General features: G+C 43.0%; 2 protein-coding genes and 1 long non-coding RNA gene across 3 annotated transcripts; 2 read left to right on the forward strand and 1 right to left on the reverse strand.

Annotated features, from left to right (window-relative positions):
* The first annotated feature begins 562 nt into the window (after window positions 1-562).
* Window positions 563-1,693, forward strand: LOC117840087 (uncharacterized). The gene is made up of 2 exons (XR_004636940.2): window positions 563-1,027; window positions 1,130-1,693. It is a non-coding gene; the product is annotated as an uncharacterized lncRNA (long non-coding RNA).
* A 6,560-nt stretch (window positions 1,694-8,253) lies between these two features.
* On the reverse strand, window positions 8,254-11,338 carry LOC117840259 (uncharacterized). Its single transcript, XM_034720737.2, has 2 exons — window positions 11,049-11,338; window positions 8,254-8,680 (listed from the first exon to the last, which is right to left on the reverse strand). The coding sequence occupies exons 1-2, from the start codon at window positions 11,152-11,154 to the stop codon at window positions 8,415-8,417; spliced, it is 372 nt and encodes a 123-aa protein (XP_034576628.1). The 5' UTR covers window positions 11,155-11,338; the 3' UTR covers window positions 8,254-8,414.
* Window positions 11,339-12,395: 1,057 nt separating this feature from the next.
* Window positions 12,396-18,111, forward strand: LOC117836119 (pentatricopeptide repeat-containing protein At5g02830, chloroplastic). Its single transcript, XM_034715493.2, has 12 exons — window positions 12,396-13,004; window positions 13,327-13,414; window positions 13,653-13,857; window positions 14,248-14,355; window positions 14,680-14,844; window positions 14,923-15,474; window positions 15,952-16,017; window positions 16,110-16,190; window positions 16,498-16,595; window positions 17,150-17,360; window positions 17,443-17,503; window positions 17,599-18,111. Exons 1-12 carry the CDS (start codon window positions 12,497-12,499, stop codon window positions 17,910-17,912), a joined length of 2,457 nt encoding a protein of 818 aa, XP_034571384.1. The 5' UTR covers window positions 12,396-12,496; the 3' UTR covers window positions 17,913-18,111.
* The last annotated feature ends 784 nt before the right edge of the window (window positions 18,112-18,895 follow it).

Below are 18,895 nucleotides of genomic sequence, written 5' to 3' on the forward strand. Positions count from 1 at the left end.
TTTTCCTCCGCTTTTTATCGCTGAAAATCTTGTAATATTTTGACCTACCCAAAGTGGGGATTCTCTCCCCCGGTGACTAAAAAAAAGAAACTAGCTTGGGGCCCACCTTTCATGTGGTGCATCGGCATTAGGTAGTGTTACTGTTACCTGTTCGTTTTGGTTTATATGACCTCATTACTTAGTTTAAAGAAATAAGTGCATTTTGCACCTTAAATGTTATTTTTTAAAGAAGCCCAAATCTCCAAAAAAAACCCAGATATTTAACCTTCAACTTGCAAAGCTAAGAGAAGAGTTTTGCACACGGGCATCATATGCACCTTTTTAATACTCCATCCGTCCCAAATTAGTATTCATTTTGGCTTTTTTATTACATAAATTTTGATATGCACTTAGATATATACTATATCTAGATACGTAATAAAAATTATGTATATAGAAAAAGTCAAAACGAATAGGATCTATCGATTTCTTCCTTAACGAAGCGGGATCCTGCCGTCACACGGGTGATTCACTGCCAACGCTGACAGGTTATTCATAGCAAACTAGAACGAGTGAGCACGGAAGCAGTAAGCAATTATACACATCTAGCAAACTTAACAGCCAGTTCACCTAGGAAGACTCTACGAATTGCATTGCGAAGATATTACTACTACCCACCAATTGGGAAATGTTTCACGATCAAGTTTTGACGAAATCCAGGTGGATTGTCACGCCGAGCGAGAACCCACGCCGTTTTTAGCCAACCGGGGCTCGACACAACCACCTCCCGTCATCTCATGATCCAAAACGTCCAAAACAAAACAAAAAAATTCAGAGCAAAAGCGCCGCACGCCATGAAAAGAAAAGCAGTGCCAGTGGTATCGGGTCATTGCTGCAAGCCCGCTGGACAAACCCGCACCGCAACCCGCTGGACGGTCTCAATTTTGCCCGCAAAAAAACGAAAGAGGGCACCGTCGGGATCCGGAGAAAGGGGATTGGGAACAGAGGGGCGCCGGCGCGCCGCCATCCTCGTTGCGCCGTGCTCATGGTACGCGTGTAAAATCTTCGTTCCTCCCCCCGGTATAGATGATTCACCTACTAAAGTTTCGATTCCTCTTGTTTATTTGTCTCCGGGAATTTGGGATGCAAGCGGGAAGAAGCTCGGAAAGCGTTTCTCCCGTTCCGAGCTATGCATCTTCTCTGAATCTCTGTTAGTTTTTGCTCGACATATTTGACGAGGTGATAAGTGATGACAAATTGCCTACGCAACTTAATTTGATTACTGTGTATTCTTGTTTGTATTGCAAGTACTCATACACAATGGTACGGTGGAGCTGCTCCTGATATGGCATCCAAAACAGCGACACCATTCTTGATGCAGACGTCGGGTCTTGTAGACAGGTTCAGATTAACTCGACCTACCACTTTAGTCCTATTGAAGAAGAACCGAATCGAATCGAGCGTGTGGTGGAAGTTTTGAACTGCTTGCCCGAAGGCTGAAGTGAAGGGACAACATCCTGATTTTCATGTCCTTTTTTCCGATTAATAATCTCATGAATTTGCTCTATTTTTCTATGACCTATGATCTACACTTCTGCTAGTGATTGATTGCGTTCTACCTATTGGTGCCGATCTTTTTAGTGACATGATACATTTATTTGTGAAAAGCATTTGTTCAGTTCAGTGCAATTGGATGGTTGTTTTAGTATGATAATATTCAAGTCTGTTCGGGTGTGGTGGGCTGTGAGCTATTGAAAAGCTACCGTGAATTGTGAGAAAGTTAAAAGTCATTTGGCGTGAACTGTAAGCGGAGATAACTGTGGACCTAATCTGTCAGCCTCTCGTTCCCTTTCATTCTCTCTCCCTTCTTTCTCTCCTATGCGCTGCTCCTTTCTTTGTTTATCTCTCTTTCCTCCCGAGATTAACAAGTTTAGTGCATGGAGAACGATTAGTGGATCAAATAATAAAAAATAAATCACAAACTGCTGTTACTATGACAGTATGACATGTAGGACCACATGTCCATGAGCTCATTCCATCTGCACGCGCACACACCACACACCAGCAGCAACTCATCCTTGGCCTTGTTTAGTTTCCAAGCCCTTGTTTAGTTTACCCCAATTCCCAATTTTAGCATTATGCAAAAAGAAGATTCCCCGTCACATCAAACTCGCGGTACATGCATGAAGTACTAAATGTAGACAAAATTAAAAACTAATTGCACAGTTTTGTTGTACTTTGCGAGACGAATCTTTTGAGCCTAATTAGTCAATGTTTGGACAATAATTCACAAATACAAACAAAACACTACAGTGTGCTACAGTGCTGTAACAGCAATTTGGCACCTCCAAACTTGGACAATTAAATAAGGCTGGGAGTGGCAAAGTTTGTATTTTGCCATAAATGCGCAACTGTAGCATTTCGTTTGTATTTGTGAATTATTATCCAAACATTGACTAATTAGGCTCAAAAGATTCGTCTCGCAAAGTACAACAAAACTGTGCAATTAGTTTTTGATTTCGTCTACATTTAGTACTCCATGCATGTACCGCAAGTTTGATGTGATGGGAATCTTCTTTTTGCATAGTGCCAAAGTTGGGATTTTGGGGAAACTAAACAGGGCCCTTGTCTATCTACTACCATCCGCATAACACCAGCTCCCTCGTTTCTTCTTGCCTGTTCTTCATGCCCTATCACAGACCACAGTTGACACGCAGCAATCGCCGGAAGGGCCCCTCAGTTCCGATCGTGCAGCTTGCACCGAGACGAGAGGAGCGGGGACGGAGAGGGAAATCGCCGGAGGGGCCCGCCCGGCACCGGCGAGGGCGAGCACCAGTTGCGCCGCCGCCCGCTCGAGTGGTGGAAACGGAGCGGCTCCCCTGCTGCTACTGCTTGCGCCCGGGAGGAGAAGAAGGGGGGCCGCAGCTCCTCTCCTCCGCGCCAGCCCACCGCCGCCGGGAGAGGAGGGGCCCAAGGAGAGGCGCCGCCGTCGGGAGAAGAGGAGGGGACCGCGGAGGGCGCCGCTATCGGGAGAGGAGGGGACCGAGGATGCGCCGGGTCACAATGGATGTTCGATACTAATTATCTAATTATAAAATTAATTACATAGATGAAGTCTAATTCGCGAGACGAATCTATTAAACCTAATTACAGCCTAATTACACCATGATTTGACAATGTGGTGCTACAGTAACCAATCTAATGATTGATTGATTAGCTTTAATAGATTTGTCTCATGAATTAGACTCCATCTGTGCAATTAGTTTTATAATTCGCTTATGTTTATGCTTAGTCCTTTTAATTAGCATCCGACATGTTAAAGTTTAGCACCTCGTATCCAAACACCCTCTAATTTCAAGAGAAAACTTGACTTCATAGTCGGTGAAAGCAACGTGAGAGCTATGTGACAAATGAACTAGAGGACATGCATCTATTCTGCAAATTCTCTTATTGTACTGCACATGATTACTCCCTGCGTCAAAAAAAGTATGTACCGTCAAAAGTATGTAATCTCGTTTCACGATAAGTCAACCAATTTTAAATTTGATTAAATTTATATAAAATAGTATTAATATTTATGGTATAAAATAAATATTAATAAATTAATCATGTAATATATTTTCATACTAATCTATTTGGAGAGACGTGAATGCTAGTATCTTTTTTATAAATTTGGAACTGTTTAACTTTTCGAGAAGCGGGAGTTGCATTTTTTTTTGGACAGAGGAAATTGAGCTAGCTGCATGGGACATCCAGTCTTGCAGAAATGCAGGATGTGCAGATGTTATATTGTATTGTCACGTCCTTAATTTATATATTATTATGGAAAGAATCCTGAGCCTATCTTTGAGACTAGTATTTTTTTTTAATGATGAATGAGGTATGCACATTACTATATTGTTTTGTCAGTCATAAGATGTCAATAGTCTTGCAAATCTAGATGTCCGAATGCTTACAGATCATTGTGCCAGCAACTCCGATCCACAGGGGCAAGATCATCAAGTTACGCTAGTGCAATTGCAGCTGATTATTCTATGAAGCCATGTTCTATTCAATAAGCTGCCATCTTTAGTATTGGTTCCTGATCGGCACTCTTGCTTTGTGTGCATGTTCTGAGCAACTGGTTCTCTTGTATTTGTGAATTTCATTTCATCTTTAGTCTATGTTCCTAATCGGCAGTCTTTGTTGTATTGTAATAAACAAATATACAATCATGACCGTAAACGTAGTTTTTGTTCTTTATGATTTTTAGAACTTTTTTCTTATTTTTGGTGAAATTTAAAGTTTATTTTATGGACTGGTATATTTCTTACATATATTGGCTTGATTAGCTCTGGGACGTGCCCGCGGGAAGGCGCTGTTTGCCTGCTCGTGCCCGCAGGAGCTTTGCGGCGAGATGCGGGCCCCCGCGTGTGCCCGCAGGATAGCTCGCGGCGCCCGGCGCATGCGGCCGCGGGGCGGGCAGCCGCAACCCGCCCCGCTTGCATCCCTGTGTGGATGACGAAGGCAAATTTTCTGTTGCTTCAGTCCGAGTCGGCCAGTCAGTGGGACCAAAAGGCTCGCCACTTTTCTTGTTCCGCTAGCATAACTGCTGATGCCGTGTCGGGCCCAATCAGCAGATAAGCTTCCAGGGCAAGACTTCGCCGTGAAGCACAAGCACCTCGATTTACAAGACCCTCGCAGCAAAGGGAACCGTGCCAACTTCCAGAGCCTCTGCCATCCGGATCCAAGGCTCAAGACCGCTGGGGTTTGGGGAGGGGAAGTGGAACCGAATGCACAATGGGGAAAGAGGAAAAGAGCATGAAGAACACAGCCAGATCTGCAAGTGCATTTGTGGTGCACTGGTGCTTGTCCGGTAAGTATAGGAGTATCGGTGTCCCATACGCCAGAATCTGCAAGTATCCGCGCATCATATTTTCTGTAAATATCGATGCATCTGGATTGGAGAAGAGGAGAGCGTTTTTCAACGGGAAGAAACAGATTACACTCAACGCAGACCAGGAATTCTTCACCTCCACATCAAATGGCATCTGGCAATGTTCGATATAACCACCCACAGGACAGCGATCTCAAAAGGAAAGGGGAAAGAACTACAGGCTACTGCGAAAAGAACACAGGCTGATGCCAGAGTTCAGGCTCCACTTGTTCACCGAAAGCTTCCGAATTCAGATTATTCACTGCCCTGCCTGAATTCTGAAACTATTGTATCTAATACGTACTGTCTGCATTCAGAGGCAGAAAGCGTGTTCAGTGCTTGTCCGATTCGTATCGAATGAACATCGGTGGCGGATACCTAACGGAGAAGAATCTGTATCCAATACGCGATCATTGTAGTTTCAAACTTCTTTCAGTAAGTACCCATGCATCGTCATAAAAAGAGAAGAACAAAAGCTTGTTCAAGTGAAAGAAACAGAGTACACAATCACAATGCTGAGCATAACGGAAATTCACAACCACTACATCAATTGCAATTGCAACGTTCGACATAAGCACCCACACGGCACTGATCTCAAAAGGAAAAAAAGAGAAAATTCCCCATACTACTACAGATTATAATTGGTGCTAAAGAACATAGGCTAGAGAGCACAGAGCACTCCAGCCGAAGCCGGAGTTCAGAGACTCCATCTGATCACCGAGAGCTTCTGAATTCAGATTATTCCCTGCCCTGTCTGAATTCTGAAACTCTGAATGCCACACGGCCATACCATTATCACGGATTCAGCTTACTCACGCGCACACACCGACCAACCCCACCCCGGCTCTCCACCGGTTCAAGGACCGGCGGTCCGGCGCCGCGGCATTTCTCACCGGGTCGCAGCGACCCAATTCTTGATTCTCCAGAATCCTGGCCATCTTCCCCTCGCCCAGACCGCATCAACCACTGGGGGAGACGCGGCGGCTGCTGACTTCCTTGTTCTTGCCGCCTTCCTTGCGCGCTGCTGCCTTGGGGACGAGGCACCGGAACAGGCTCGCAAAGATGCGCACCTTGATCTGGCCGCGCCGCGGAAGGGTCCGCCTGGCCGCCTGCTGCTGCGGCCGCCGCTCCATCGCCGCCGCGGGCGCCTTCTTGCTCAGGAAGGCACGGAAATTTGGGGACAGAAGAGCCGTGTGCTCTGTGCTGTGGTGTGTTGTGTCTGATGTCAGAGTGAGTGAGTGACAGGGGGAGGCGACGGCGCTGCCATTTTATAGCCGTTGATGGGATGCTGTGTCAGGGAGGGCCGGAGGGCACTGGGTAGAGTAAGGGCCAAGCTTCCTTGAATCCTTGGGGAGCAAGGTGCTCTCTGAAGTTTGAAAACTTCTGGAAGCTCTTTGGACTTGCACCTTTGCTCAGTCTCATTTCTCTGTCTGAAACCTTGAGATACACTGGCAAGACTCTGCTTGTACATATTCAGGAGTGACTCTGTCTTCCATTCAGTGAGACCGTGTCTTGCATTCAGTTCAGAAAGACTGTTTTTTGTGCAATACAATGTGAAAATAATAATAGAAGTACTACTAATATTGGAATAATCAACCACATTTGCTGGTTGCCAGCAATCAAATCTGATTTACAAGAACAATGGTGACAAGCCAATCTGGTGTTTGGGTGGAGTGGTCACAAAGCTGATCTGAAAAATGTTGGATTACGACTGGCTAGGTTCACGATTCATCATTCCAGCTGGATTGGAATAGAAAAGTACGCCCTTCTGTGGCTGTCCAATTGCCCGCGGTGATTCTAAGCATTAATCTGTCTCTAGCAATGGGATATGGGGATGGGTCTCCAGACAAGAACAGGAGATGAAAAATAGAGAATCTTTCATGCCAGGAAGCTATCAGATTCAGCACTGAAAATCATGCAGTCTGATTCTCTGTTAGACATGGATATTGCAAGTGCCCAGAAAGCAGACATAAACTAAGACATCTTTTGATAATCGGTACAATAATGCACAATCAATCAACCATTAAAATACAGGAACAGATGGACTCAAGATGTTATAAAAAATTATTTAGCCCTTGTTTACTTCCCACAAAACTCCCAACTTTGACACTATGCAAAAAGAAGATTCCCCATCACATCAAACTTGCGGTACATGCATGGAGTACTAAATGTAGACGAAATCAAAAACTAATTGCACAGTTTTGTTGTACTTTGCGAGACGAATCTTTTGAGCCTAATTAGTCAATATTTGGACAATAATTCACAAATACAAACGAAACGCTACAGTGTCGCATTTATGGCAAAATGCCAATTTGGCACCTCCCAACTTCCCAAGTAAATAAGGGCTTAGACATCGAGAGAGAAGTTGACTTGAATGACACACTACCCCTGTGACCGATTTATTCCGTTCACATTGGGATAAAAGTCATGGTCACCAGCATGGACCAATTTTCTGTTTGCAAGTGTCTGGAATCAAAGGCAGTGCAAGAGTAACAAAAGGAGACAAAAATAACTATCATGGAAATAATTCACAAAACAGTGTAAATTAAATGTTATACACTGTTTTTGGCTGAAATGTAAACAATTTCTGTCATAAGCAAAGGATTGAAGGTAATACAAAACCAGCTCCAGATACTCTCAACATTCTACTGTCTTAGAAATGCTAAAACTTATAGGCTTTGATTTTAGAATCAAACCAATCTCTCTTCACTAGACCAACACTGCAGCAACCCATAAGGGAGTCCAAACTTGGAGACTATTCAAGTCTGAAGGATGAAAACCACTGTTTGACTAGATCCAAGATGCTGAATATAAAGATGCAACGACCAAGTCACTGAAGATAACTTGAGAGCCCTAACATGTTATTTAGAATTGCATTTCTCTATGTACTCAACAGGATGTTGAGACACCCCATCTGGTGCCTCCAATACAAGAGACATATGCCAATTATCTGGGGCCTAGGAAAAGTTTGTTACATTGCTTTACATCTAAGCAAGATTCCTGTCTGCCTAGGGCTTATTATTGTAAGAAGAAAATGATCTGTCGTCTTTGACTTGAATTTGTCTGTAATGAGAAACGTGATTCTCATGGGCTCCATCAGTTTCTAACTGAAATTTGGCACATGTCCACTTGCCCAAGCAGTCCCAACACTACAAACTACCTGCCACTTATTAATACAGCTAATATTTGGTGATCACACATTGCAGTTACTGAGAATACACAAAACTCACATCAGGAGCATCGACATGAACTATGATTATTGAATACTGATCAACATATCATTATTCTACCTGACCCAAATATTTCTTCGCTATACGAGTGAAGAATCAAGACTCAAGAGCAGCCATTTAATATACGAGTGAAGAAAAACCTCCAAAATGGAACGGATGTGCTATTATATACTAATTGATTGCAATTGAAGCAATACTTCTATAGTTTGTATAGTACACGCAAAATGTACAATACAGACTTCCCAGTTGAAGTCTTGGCTTACAGCTCCTCCTAGCTGCCACTTCTGCAGTTACTTGGGAGGGACAACTATCGTATAGATTAGTAATGTCAAGACGATGATAATTGCCCCCACCAAGGTAAACTGGGGACTTGTCCACAGCATCAAGTTAGATCTTTCAGTTCTCTTGATTGGATCAACCTCTTCTGCCAATGGATACTCACTGCGCCGTGGGTTCCAGGTCACATACTTGTTTGGTGAGAAATCCGAAAATAGGGTCCTCTTCCCTTTGTTCTTAAATGTAGACCAAGCCTTGTCCCAGTCCGTAGAAGTTTCACCTGACAAGTAAGAAAATATATGGTTACTACATTCATACAGATATCCAAATAAACTACCTATGAACAGATAAGTAAGAATACATATTTTGGTTCTTATTTAAAAAAGGAAGGCAGGAGCGCTGCCATCTTAATTAAAAAGGGAAACACATTCTTTTGAAAGGTACATTGGATTGCATCAGCAGATCCAAACAATAAAAACTTACAATTTACAAAAAATGAGAACTGATTGCTCATAAAGCTGTTCATAAAAGTTTAACCTCCTAATGCTAAATTTCTTGAGAAATGTCCTCCGAGATCAGGTAGTGGGTTCTATCTGGTTGTCAGAGTTGATTTTTGAAACAGTCTATGGTTTGGTTCATCCCATAGGTTCCCCAGGAGTAGATAATGATGCCGCTCACTTCCTTTCTTCTTTCCTTCGGTACAAACATTGGAATCCAGCACCACCATTTGTCCATGGAGGCATTTTGCAATTGCAGACTAGAGCTTCAGTCAGTCATGCCCATCCAGTTATTTTTTTTGTCCAAACATCCTGTGCAAAGGAACAATATAAGGTAGTATGCTTTGTGTTTTGAGGCAGCTGGGGTCAAAGTTTGCAAATTAGAACTGTAGTCCATCCTCTCCTTGCAAGCTATCTGCAGTTAGAATTTCGTTTTGCAGGAGAGTCCAAGTCGTCTCCATTAGTAATATATGCCTTATATGCTTAGGAAGCACTTTTCAAGATATTGTCCATCTTCTTTGTAGATCAAAGGGAGACAAACCTGCCCTGATAAACTAAAAAGTAACTGTTTTGCTTTTATTTTTCTTTCTGTTTTTTCCTTCAGGAGGGACTTGTAAATAACGTACATAGTATTTTATCAATATAATCAAACATTAAGTACTAGTTTGCTCTTCTACTGTTTCTCATCTGGAAGAGAGAAAAAACAGGTTACATGAAACCAGTGGTCTGCTAATGTGTTTCTCATTTATCCATTCTATCATCTTTTAGTAGTTCATGTTAACACTAATTCTACAAGGCTCTGATGGGAACTGAGATGGCTTTCCAAAAGCCTGTTTTTTGTTCTATTAGATACACCGGTTTGTTGAAAGTACTTTTTAAAGCCATAATGGCATAATCTTATCTGAATTAGCAAGGACTCCTCTAACAGATTAGATTCCATAAGCAGCACAGAAAAAAAATGCTAACCGTAAGGGGTCGCACAGATTATGCATAGCTTCGTACCATTATGTAATAGAGTTTCTAAAATTACTGTCAAGAAGGAAATTCACAATTCATCATCCACTATCCATCATACCAATTTTATGGACAGGCAACATCAAAGCCAAATTTTGATTACTCAGAGTCCAGCAAATAATAACTTTTTGTGCAGATTATGCATAGCCTCGTGCCCTCGTATCATTAAATAGAACAGACTTCTTGAAAATACCTTAAAAAGGGAATTTCACAATTCATCAGCTACTATCCACAAAACCAAATGTATGGACAAACAGCATCAAAGCCAAATAAAGACTACTCAGAGTCCAAATATTGGTAACTTTTTGCGCCAATACATCAGGTATAAAAATGCAAACGCAATTCAACTGCAAAAATCTCCAGGTGGCAGACACACTGTGTCCTCTTCTTCAAATCAAACACAGTGTTGACAGTTGGCAAAAAAAAAGTTTCCAGTACAGTTAAGGAAATTTGCAATGTGCCCAAAGCCAACAATGGAGTAAAAATGGCTAAGATTAATCCAGTAACAAACTAATGGATTATGAACTGTAAACCTCATCCGGAGAGGTTTACTTCGAAAGAAAAACTGTAAATCTCACCCGGAGAGGCATATAAATGCCAAGACAACTTCACAAAGGAGAACCATCATCACTTTTTCCTCGTCTTAGGCTAGTCTCAGTGGGAGTTTCATGAGCATTAATTTCCATACCACATCACCAATTTTGCTAACTTGGTAAGATATTTATAAGGAGAGAGAATGAGGAGTTTCATCCCATAACACTCGACAGGCACAGTTACCCAGTCTGATTAATTGTGCAATGAAACTATGTACCGAGACTGGCCTTAATACATTTCTTTATGTCAAACCCAAATGCGCGCGCACACACAACAACAATCAAACCACACGAAGCCCTACGACACTTGAAACTAACGGAAGCAAGCATTGCATTTAGCTCGAATCTTAGCACATGAAGCCCTACGGGATCCAGAGAGCGGATCACGTCAGAGTGAACGAGGAAAGCAGGCAGTTGCATCCTGGTGAGATGGTTGCGCTAGCGCTCATCTCTGACCGGTCAATACTCTGCTTGATCGACTGCGGCATTTTATCAAGCACCTACAGTAAGCATCAAGGAACTTGGCAGCCAGCAAATCACTCACCTTTGTCGCTGCCGCCTTTGTCAGGCGTGCCTCGAGAGCAGCGAGGGACGAGCGCGAGGGGCGGCCGTCGCGCCAAGAATCTCCCGGATCCTAGCAGTATATCCATGGCTGCCTCCCTTTCAAGATTCTACTAGCCTGGCAGGCCTCCCGATCCCAGATTCTTTCTTCAGTCCCGTTTCTTTCGCCGCGCGGCCCCGTCTTATCCTGGTTGCAGTGGAGGCTGGTGGCCTAGGAAGAGGCGTGGCAGGTAGAGCCGCGCGGTTCTGGGACAGCGAGATGAGCAGGTTGCTTGCGTGAACGCAAGGGGGCAAGTCGTACTGCGCTGCAGTGTGTGGCTATGGCTGTATGAAAGAACCGTCACGCCTTGGGCAAACTGTAGTGCAGGGAAAGTGCGGTGTCGGATTCGTTGTTTTTCAAACGGCAAACTGCGAAAGTCCGAGAGTTTGCTAAAGTTTGGTAACTTCATTTGTTTTGCTCGAAATTTATTGATTTGAATTTAGCAGGACGTGTATCATTTGAATTTAGGTTTTCAAAAAAAAAATAGCAGGACGTGTACCATTTACTTTTAGCTACGTTTCATTGACTTATAATTCATAATACTATAACTCCAATACAAATATGTTTATACATAAGGATAATGTTTATATGATCATCGTCTCAAAAAAATTATTTATGTGCATGCTTCAGCTTCTTGAGCGGTTGTGACAGTTGTATAACCTAGCCGAACCGCTTTTCGCCCAAACAACTCAGCTGCAAGGTCTAATCTTCAAATTACCTCTTTTTATGTTCATATTTCAATAACAACTTACAAATATTCTATGCCTATCAAGTACAATCGTTCTTTTTTTTTCTTCATTAGTCATATTTTTTTCCTTTTCTGATCGTTCCCCACCACTATGCTGCCATTTATCACTCTCGATGCTATTCAATTCATTTTATTTGTACATGTTGCTCCGTTGCCTCCATGTCCTAACATGCATAAAATGCCTCTGCGTTTTTTTCCCGAGGCGTGCGTGATGTAGTTACGCTGCATGGAACTAAACTGGTCTTGCGCGGCAGACTCGAGGTACAACGGGTGGATGAATGAAATAGTAAGAAAAACTCAATTTTGAAAATAAACTCTATAGAATGGAGGGAGTAATTTGGAGCAACAGCTCGAGTAAACCTTTGCCCTTCGGATCCATCTGGCACCGGCAATTCTAGCAAAGTTTCATTTTCTTTTATGGCACAGTAGCTCAGAGCTGGCTTGCCGAGAACTCCTGGCGGTCTGGCTGGCCGGAGGTTCAACCGTTCCGCCGGTAGCCGCCCGCGGCGGACGGTTGCACCTCTTCAGTTCCACTTCCACACAGTCAGCTATCTATCCGAAGAAACTCCGCGCCACCCAAAACCCCCTGCGCACCTGGAGACACGTCGCCTCCGTCTCCACTGCCACTGCCCCATTCCCCGCCATGGCCTTGGCCATGACCTCCTCGTCCCCGCAGCCACCGCCCCCCTCCCACCGCCACCGCCGCCGCCCGCAACCCGCCACGCCCACACCCAATGCCAACCCCAAGCCCAAACCCCGGGCCAAGGCCCTCCCCCTCCTCTCCGACGTCGGCGTCGGCCGCGACCCCGCCGCCATCAAGTACTACGCCCGCGTCGCCTCCAACCTCGCGGGCGCCGGCCGCCTCCGCGACTTCCTCCTCGCCGCCGAGGGCCTCCGCGCGGCCGCGGGCGACGACCCCAGCTTTGCGGCGCGCATCAGCGCCCGCCTCCTCTCGCGCGGCGTCGCCGCCGCGGTCCGCGACCGCGGGCTGCCCCACGTGCTCGAGTTCCTCCGAGACGCCCAGCGCGTGCGCGTCCCCGCGGCCGAGATGCTCGACGCCGACGCCTCCGACGCCGTCGCAGCCGCATGCCGGATGCTGCTGGAGGAGCGACGAATGGCGGAGTTCGTGGAGGTCGTCGAGGCGCTAGCTCGTAATGTTGCCCCCAATCTCTTCATGTCTATATGTGCTTGCTATTTAGTGCTGTTTGTGTTCTGGAAATGTGTTTGATTATGGTACAGTGTATGGATTATATAATTATTACTGATGAGGGGCATTCACCTGCATGTTACCGCATACCATTTTGTTATCTTGATTTGTGAAAGTTTTCATTGTAGTACATCCTGCTTAGTAGGCAACATGATTCATATGAACATTTTTTCTATCGATTCTCCCCTACCCATTCTTCGCATGGTAATTCATCTGATCTTAAATGATTCTTGTTAACACTGTGATTTGCTATTTTGTTTGTTTAGGATATGGATTCTATGTTCAAGGCATTGTGAACCCAATGGATGTACTGAAAATATTTGTCAAGAAGCGTGACCCAGATATGGCCATAAGGTGATCATACCTGTCACATGTTTATTTAACTTACTTGACTTTTGTTTGTTTATGATATGATGATGACATGTTTTTTGTTACTTGTTACTGTTAGAATGACATGTTTCTTGTGGAAGAGATTTTAAGTTTATGCACTATCTGATGATTACATCTTTGGATTTTCCAGTTGGGATTAGTTAAATTCATACTCTTTCTTGCAATCTTGATACCTGCTTATGGATTGTTTTTTGACATGTAGGTATGCACGCATATTTTCTAATTCCCAACTTTTACTCTGCAATACCATGGAAGCTTTTGGAAAAAGAAAGGAGTTGAAAAATGCTTTAACGGTCTTTGGAGCACTAAAGGATCAGCTTGGAGGCATAAATATGTTTGCATGCCGAAGTATAATAGATATATGCGGCCATTGTGGCTCTTCTGTACAGGCTCGAATTATATTTGAGGTACTTGATGCCCCTCATTGACCACATTTAATCTTATTGTTAGTTGAGTTTGTTTATTTACATTTACACATATATTCCATGTATTAGAAATAGGTTCCCTAAGTAAGTTTAGAAATTGTTTCTTAGGTTTCAATTTAAGGTGTCTATAAAGGATAAACCTTGTATCCATTGTTATTTAAGCAAAGAAGAATTAAATCCCTTGTTATTGAAGTTCTTTCATCTCAGTCTTCACCTTTCTCTCTCTTCTGGAAACCCTGAAAGAGGAATATCTAACAAGTAGGCAAATTATATCAAATAAAATACTACCTTCTGTTCACCTTCTGTAGACAAATGCTTTTATAACACGAGACAGTTCCATCTTCACTCATATATCACACATCTGGTATGCAGGGGCTGCTTGCTGATAAGATTACTCCAAATGCCTACGTCTTCAACAGCCTTATGAACGTAAATGCCCATAGTTTGAGCTACAACCTTTCAGTCTACAAGCATATGCAAGTAATGCATCTTCTACCTTATTGTTGCTGTTCATAGGTAGGTTATTTTAGCTCCATGCAAATTGATTCCACTGCGTCATATTTTTTATGTTCCCTTTTGTCTGCCTCTGCCTTTTGTAACTAGTTCGTCTCACTTGCTATTTTGTGGCCAATTTTTGGTTGCAATTGCATGCTTGTTCATGTTGTTTTTAATTATATCCACCAAAAAAATATTTACACTGCATTTGGTTGTTCCTTTAATTTCCTTTGTTTCTGTGTTCATGACCAATCTTCTACAAGCTTATGTGCATCGACCTTAATTTCCTGTTTACTGTTTGTTTTTCAGAATCTTGGTGTTGCTCCTGATTTGACTTCGTATAACATTCTTCTGAAGACATGTTGCAATGCCAGAGAATTCAACTTGGCTCAAGAGATTTATGAGGAAATGAAGAAAAAGGAGTGTGATGGTCTTTTAAAGTTAGATGTTTTCACATATAGTACAATGATGAAGGTATGGGGCTCTTATTGTTGCTGTCCATGCGTTTTGATGATGTATGGTTTCCAGAATTCTTTTCTCTTTAAATTCCAGGTGTTTGCAGATGCAAAAATGTGGAAGATGGCTTCCAACATCAAAGAGGATATGCAAGCGGGCGGTGTTCGTCTTAACCTAGTAACATGGTCATCATTAATCAATGCTTATGCAAATTCTGGTCTGGTTGATCGCGCAATAGAGATCCTTGAAGAAATGATAAGGGATGGCTGTCAACCTACTGCCCCATGCTTCAATATTATCCTTACTGCATGTGTCAAGTCATGTCAATACGATAGAGCTTTCCGCTTGTTCTATAGTTGGAAGAAGTCTGGTATCAAGATATCTCTATCTCCTGAACAGAAAAGTCTTGATGGTGCTTTTACATTCTGTAAAGAGTATCCAAGTGATGGCGGTACCATATTGGTGGTTCCATTCAGGCCAACAGTTACAACCTATAACATCTTGATGAAGGCCTGCGGTACTAATGCTGAACGTGCAAAGTCTGTAATGAACGAAATGAGGCGGAATGGCCTTTGTCCTGACCTTATTAGCTGGTCTATTCTCATGGATATTCATGGAACATCTCAAAACAGGGATGGGGCTGTTCAGGTTAGTCAGAGTTTTATGTTGATTTTCTTTGCACAATAGAATTTTCTATAAGATTTGGTTCGATATCTACTGTTGTGGCAACTAAACACGCCCTCATTTAATGTCCTGTTGATAGAACTGGATATGCCTCTGTTGGGCAAATAATGAAATAAATAGACCATGCAACAGATATTGAATTATTTGATTAACTTGTGGAGTTCTGGCGGCAATACTTCCTTCCTGCATCTACAGATACAGTGCATATTATTTTTTACTTTGTGTTCTATAGTAGTTTCACTTTCTCTGTCACTGTTGCTGAAGATACTACTATCAATTTAACATTCCTTTTCACTTATCTGGGTAAACATAACGGCACACTTACTTCCTGAGTTTCACTTTCTCTTTGTCACTGTTGCTGAAGATACTGCTATCCATGTAGCATTATGTTTTTTTCAACAATAATAAATTAATAATGCTACCGTTTTATTTTTGACATAGGCACTCAGGAGAATGCAGCGCATTGGGATAAGACTTAATGTCTCTGCATATACTGTAGCTATTAAGGTTAATCGCTGGACAACACTTGGTTAATGTGCACTGCCTGTTAGTTATAAACTTATGAGTTGGCAGTAAGCTTTTGCTACAATTTACTCCAGGCATGTGTTGAAAACAAAGATTTGAAGTTGGCACTGCACTTGTTTGATGAAATGAAAGCACACCAACTGAAGCCCAATTTGGTGAGTATCTAAAATTTATGGTACGAAACTTTGATGTTTTGCTTTTCATTGACGATGAAAAATAATGCTTTGATTTAACATTTTTTTTATTGATGACCTGTTTGGCAGTTGGCAGCATCTGAGGTTCAAGCAAAGGATTAATCTTTGCTTTCTGTACTATAGTTGATACTTAATTTCATGCAGACTAGTTGGTGTTATTGTTGATTGTTCTAAATGCTTCAGACGCATGCATGACTTGGCATTAAATTATTGGGCTGTTACTAGATAACATCGAGTATGGCATATGACATGATGGTTCATTCTTCAGGTGACGTACAAAACTCTCCTGACAGCACGTAGCGATTATGGATCATTACAGGAAGTCCAGCAGTGCTTAGCAATCTATCAGGAAATGAGGAAAGCAGGGTATGTGACTGGAACATTAGTTGCCTTTGACACTCTTTTGAGTACAAGTGCTTTTACCTTTACTTCTTTCTACATTATTAGCTTACTGCTTTGACAGCAATTCATGATTGCATTAAATAAAGAATAAAAGGCAATCTGATACACTAATGGTTGTACTAAATAAAGGTCAAAGGTTTATCAACACGTTCCAGTATACAACAAAGCTGTTGTCTTGAAATACAGCATTATTTTTTTTGAGTGAAACAGGAGGGGCAAGCCCCTACTGGTTATTTAAAGGGAACAAAATGAAGTATGTACAAAGAGGAAAAGAGAAAGAAAAGGAGCAAATACAAAGGATGTAGTCCACTGAAATACAGCATAAATAATGTACACCTAAAGTCCTTTTAAGCTACAAGTAAATATGAAAAAAAGGATGTAATCCACTGAAGCTTTAGTTGATAATCTCATGCCACTGCTCTAATTCCATTGGTCAACCTTTTCGTGGTAGAATGATATTGCGACAATTTGTATAGGATTCCCTTTTGGTGTTAGATTCTACAACTTACTCATTGCAGGTATCAAGCAAATGACTACTATCTCAAGGAATTAATAGTAGAATGGTGTGAAGGGGTTTTGTCTAGTGGGAGTGATAATCGAGATTTTTACAATTTGGATCTACAACCTAAGAGGAAAGAATCGTTCAACCTTTTTCTTGAGAAGGTTGTAACAGTCTTGCAAAAAGATGTTGATCATAACCAAATTGTCGATGTTCGTGGCCTTTCAAAGGTAAATGACAACCAACCATTTCATATGGTATTGTCCTTACGGAAACCATCACTACTTTGTGTTCTCACCATTAACTTCACAGGTTGAAGCTCGAATTGTTGTTCTCTCTGTTCTTCGGAAGATCAAAGAGCAATACCTCCTAGGTAATGTTGAGCTGTCACTTTATTCATATCACAATAGAAGCACGGATACTGAGTCTCTAGATTGACACCTCACTGACTTTTGAAACCTTGAGCAGGAAGAGCAGTCCAGGATGACGTGGTTATCATCACGGGTCATGACAAGACATCAAGAACTGAAGTTGAAACTAGTGCAGTCGATGTTGAGCATGCAATAGTTACTGTTTTGACAGATGACCTGGGTCTTGAAGTTTTGATTGGACCTGGAAGCTGGCCTCCTGTTTCAGCAAAACCCAAAGCCCCGACTAAATCTAGAAGTAATCTAGAGCAAGTATCAAACAAAGTTACAAGGAGACCACAGGGAGTGATAAAAATCCCTGTCAACTCGCTGAATCATTGGTTGAAGAAGAAAGCTGTGAGGGTTGTACAGTGACATTTCCTTGAAATACTTTTTTGGCCATTTATATGACCAAATTTAGCAGTTACTCTAGGATTGGATGTACATATGAGAACAGGCATCCTGGTGTTCCAGGCACACACAACACAGTTTGTAATTTGTAAAAGGACTTTTTGGCAGCCAATGGAGTCTTGCCCAGTACATTTACAATGGCGACTCGAGTGTTTTCCTCTCACACTTGATTTTTGGACCAATCCAGGAACAGCATGTTGCCTTCCTTCTTCTCCTCCACTGGTAATGGAGGGCTCGCTGGCGAGCTTTTAGGGTTTGGTTTTCGGGGTTGGGGTTGGCTACATCTCACACTTGATTTTGGACCAATCCAGGAATGACATGTAGCCTTCCTTCTTCTCCTCCACCGGTAATGGAGGGCTCGCCGGCGAGCTTTTAGGGTTTGGTTTTCGGGGTTGGGGTTGGGGGTTACTTGTCTCTGCGGGCCTAGAGGGAGTCCCGAGGTGGCTCGCTAGTCGGCGGTGGAGCGGGAGAGACGGCGGGGGCGCCGCTAGAGCCGGGCGGTGGGAGAACTCCAGTAGGAAGTGGAGGCAGTGGGGGTGCAAGAGTCTGACGAGTTAGTGTCTGCCGTGGTGGAGGGTGGCGGCAGAGGCGGCGTTGCGCCGCCGGAGCCGGGGAGGGAGCGGGTAGCGCAGGAGAGCTCGACTGGACTTAAGAATAAGATCGAGAGGAGGAGCAACGCCGAAAGTGGGGGTGGTGGTGGAGGGCGGCGGCTCCGACAGCAGGGGCCGACAGCAAGCGGGAAGAGGAGGGCGGCGGGGGCGAGGGCAACAGAGGAAGAAGATAACCAGGGGAAGAAGATAAGAAGAGAGGGGGTTAGGGATTCCATCAGAGCCGTTGAAGTCCGATCCAGCGGTCAAAAAAATTCGAATGTGGAGAGATCCTCCAACACTTGAGTATTACAAAGACAGCCCTAGATACCTAAGCATCACAATTTTATTGGGTTTTTC

Source organism: Setaria viridis, chromosome 9 (genome assembly GCF_005286985.2).
Source record: "Setaria viridis chromosome 9, Setaria_viridis_v4.0, whole genome shotgun sequence".
Lineage (NCBI taxonomy): Eukaryota > Viridiplantae > Streptophyta > Magnoliopsida > Poales > Poaceae > Setaria > Setaria viridis.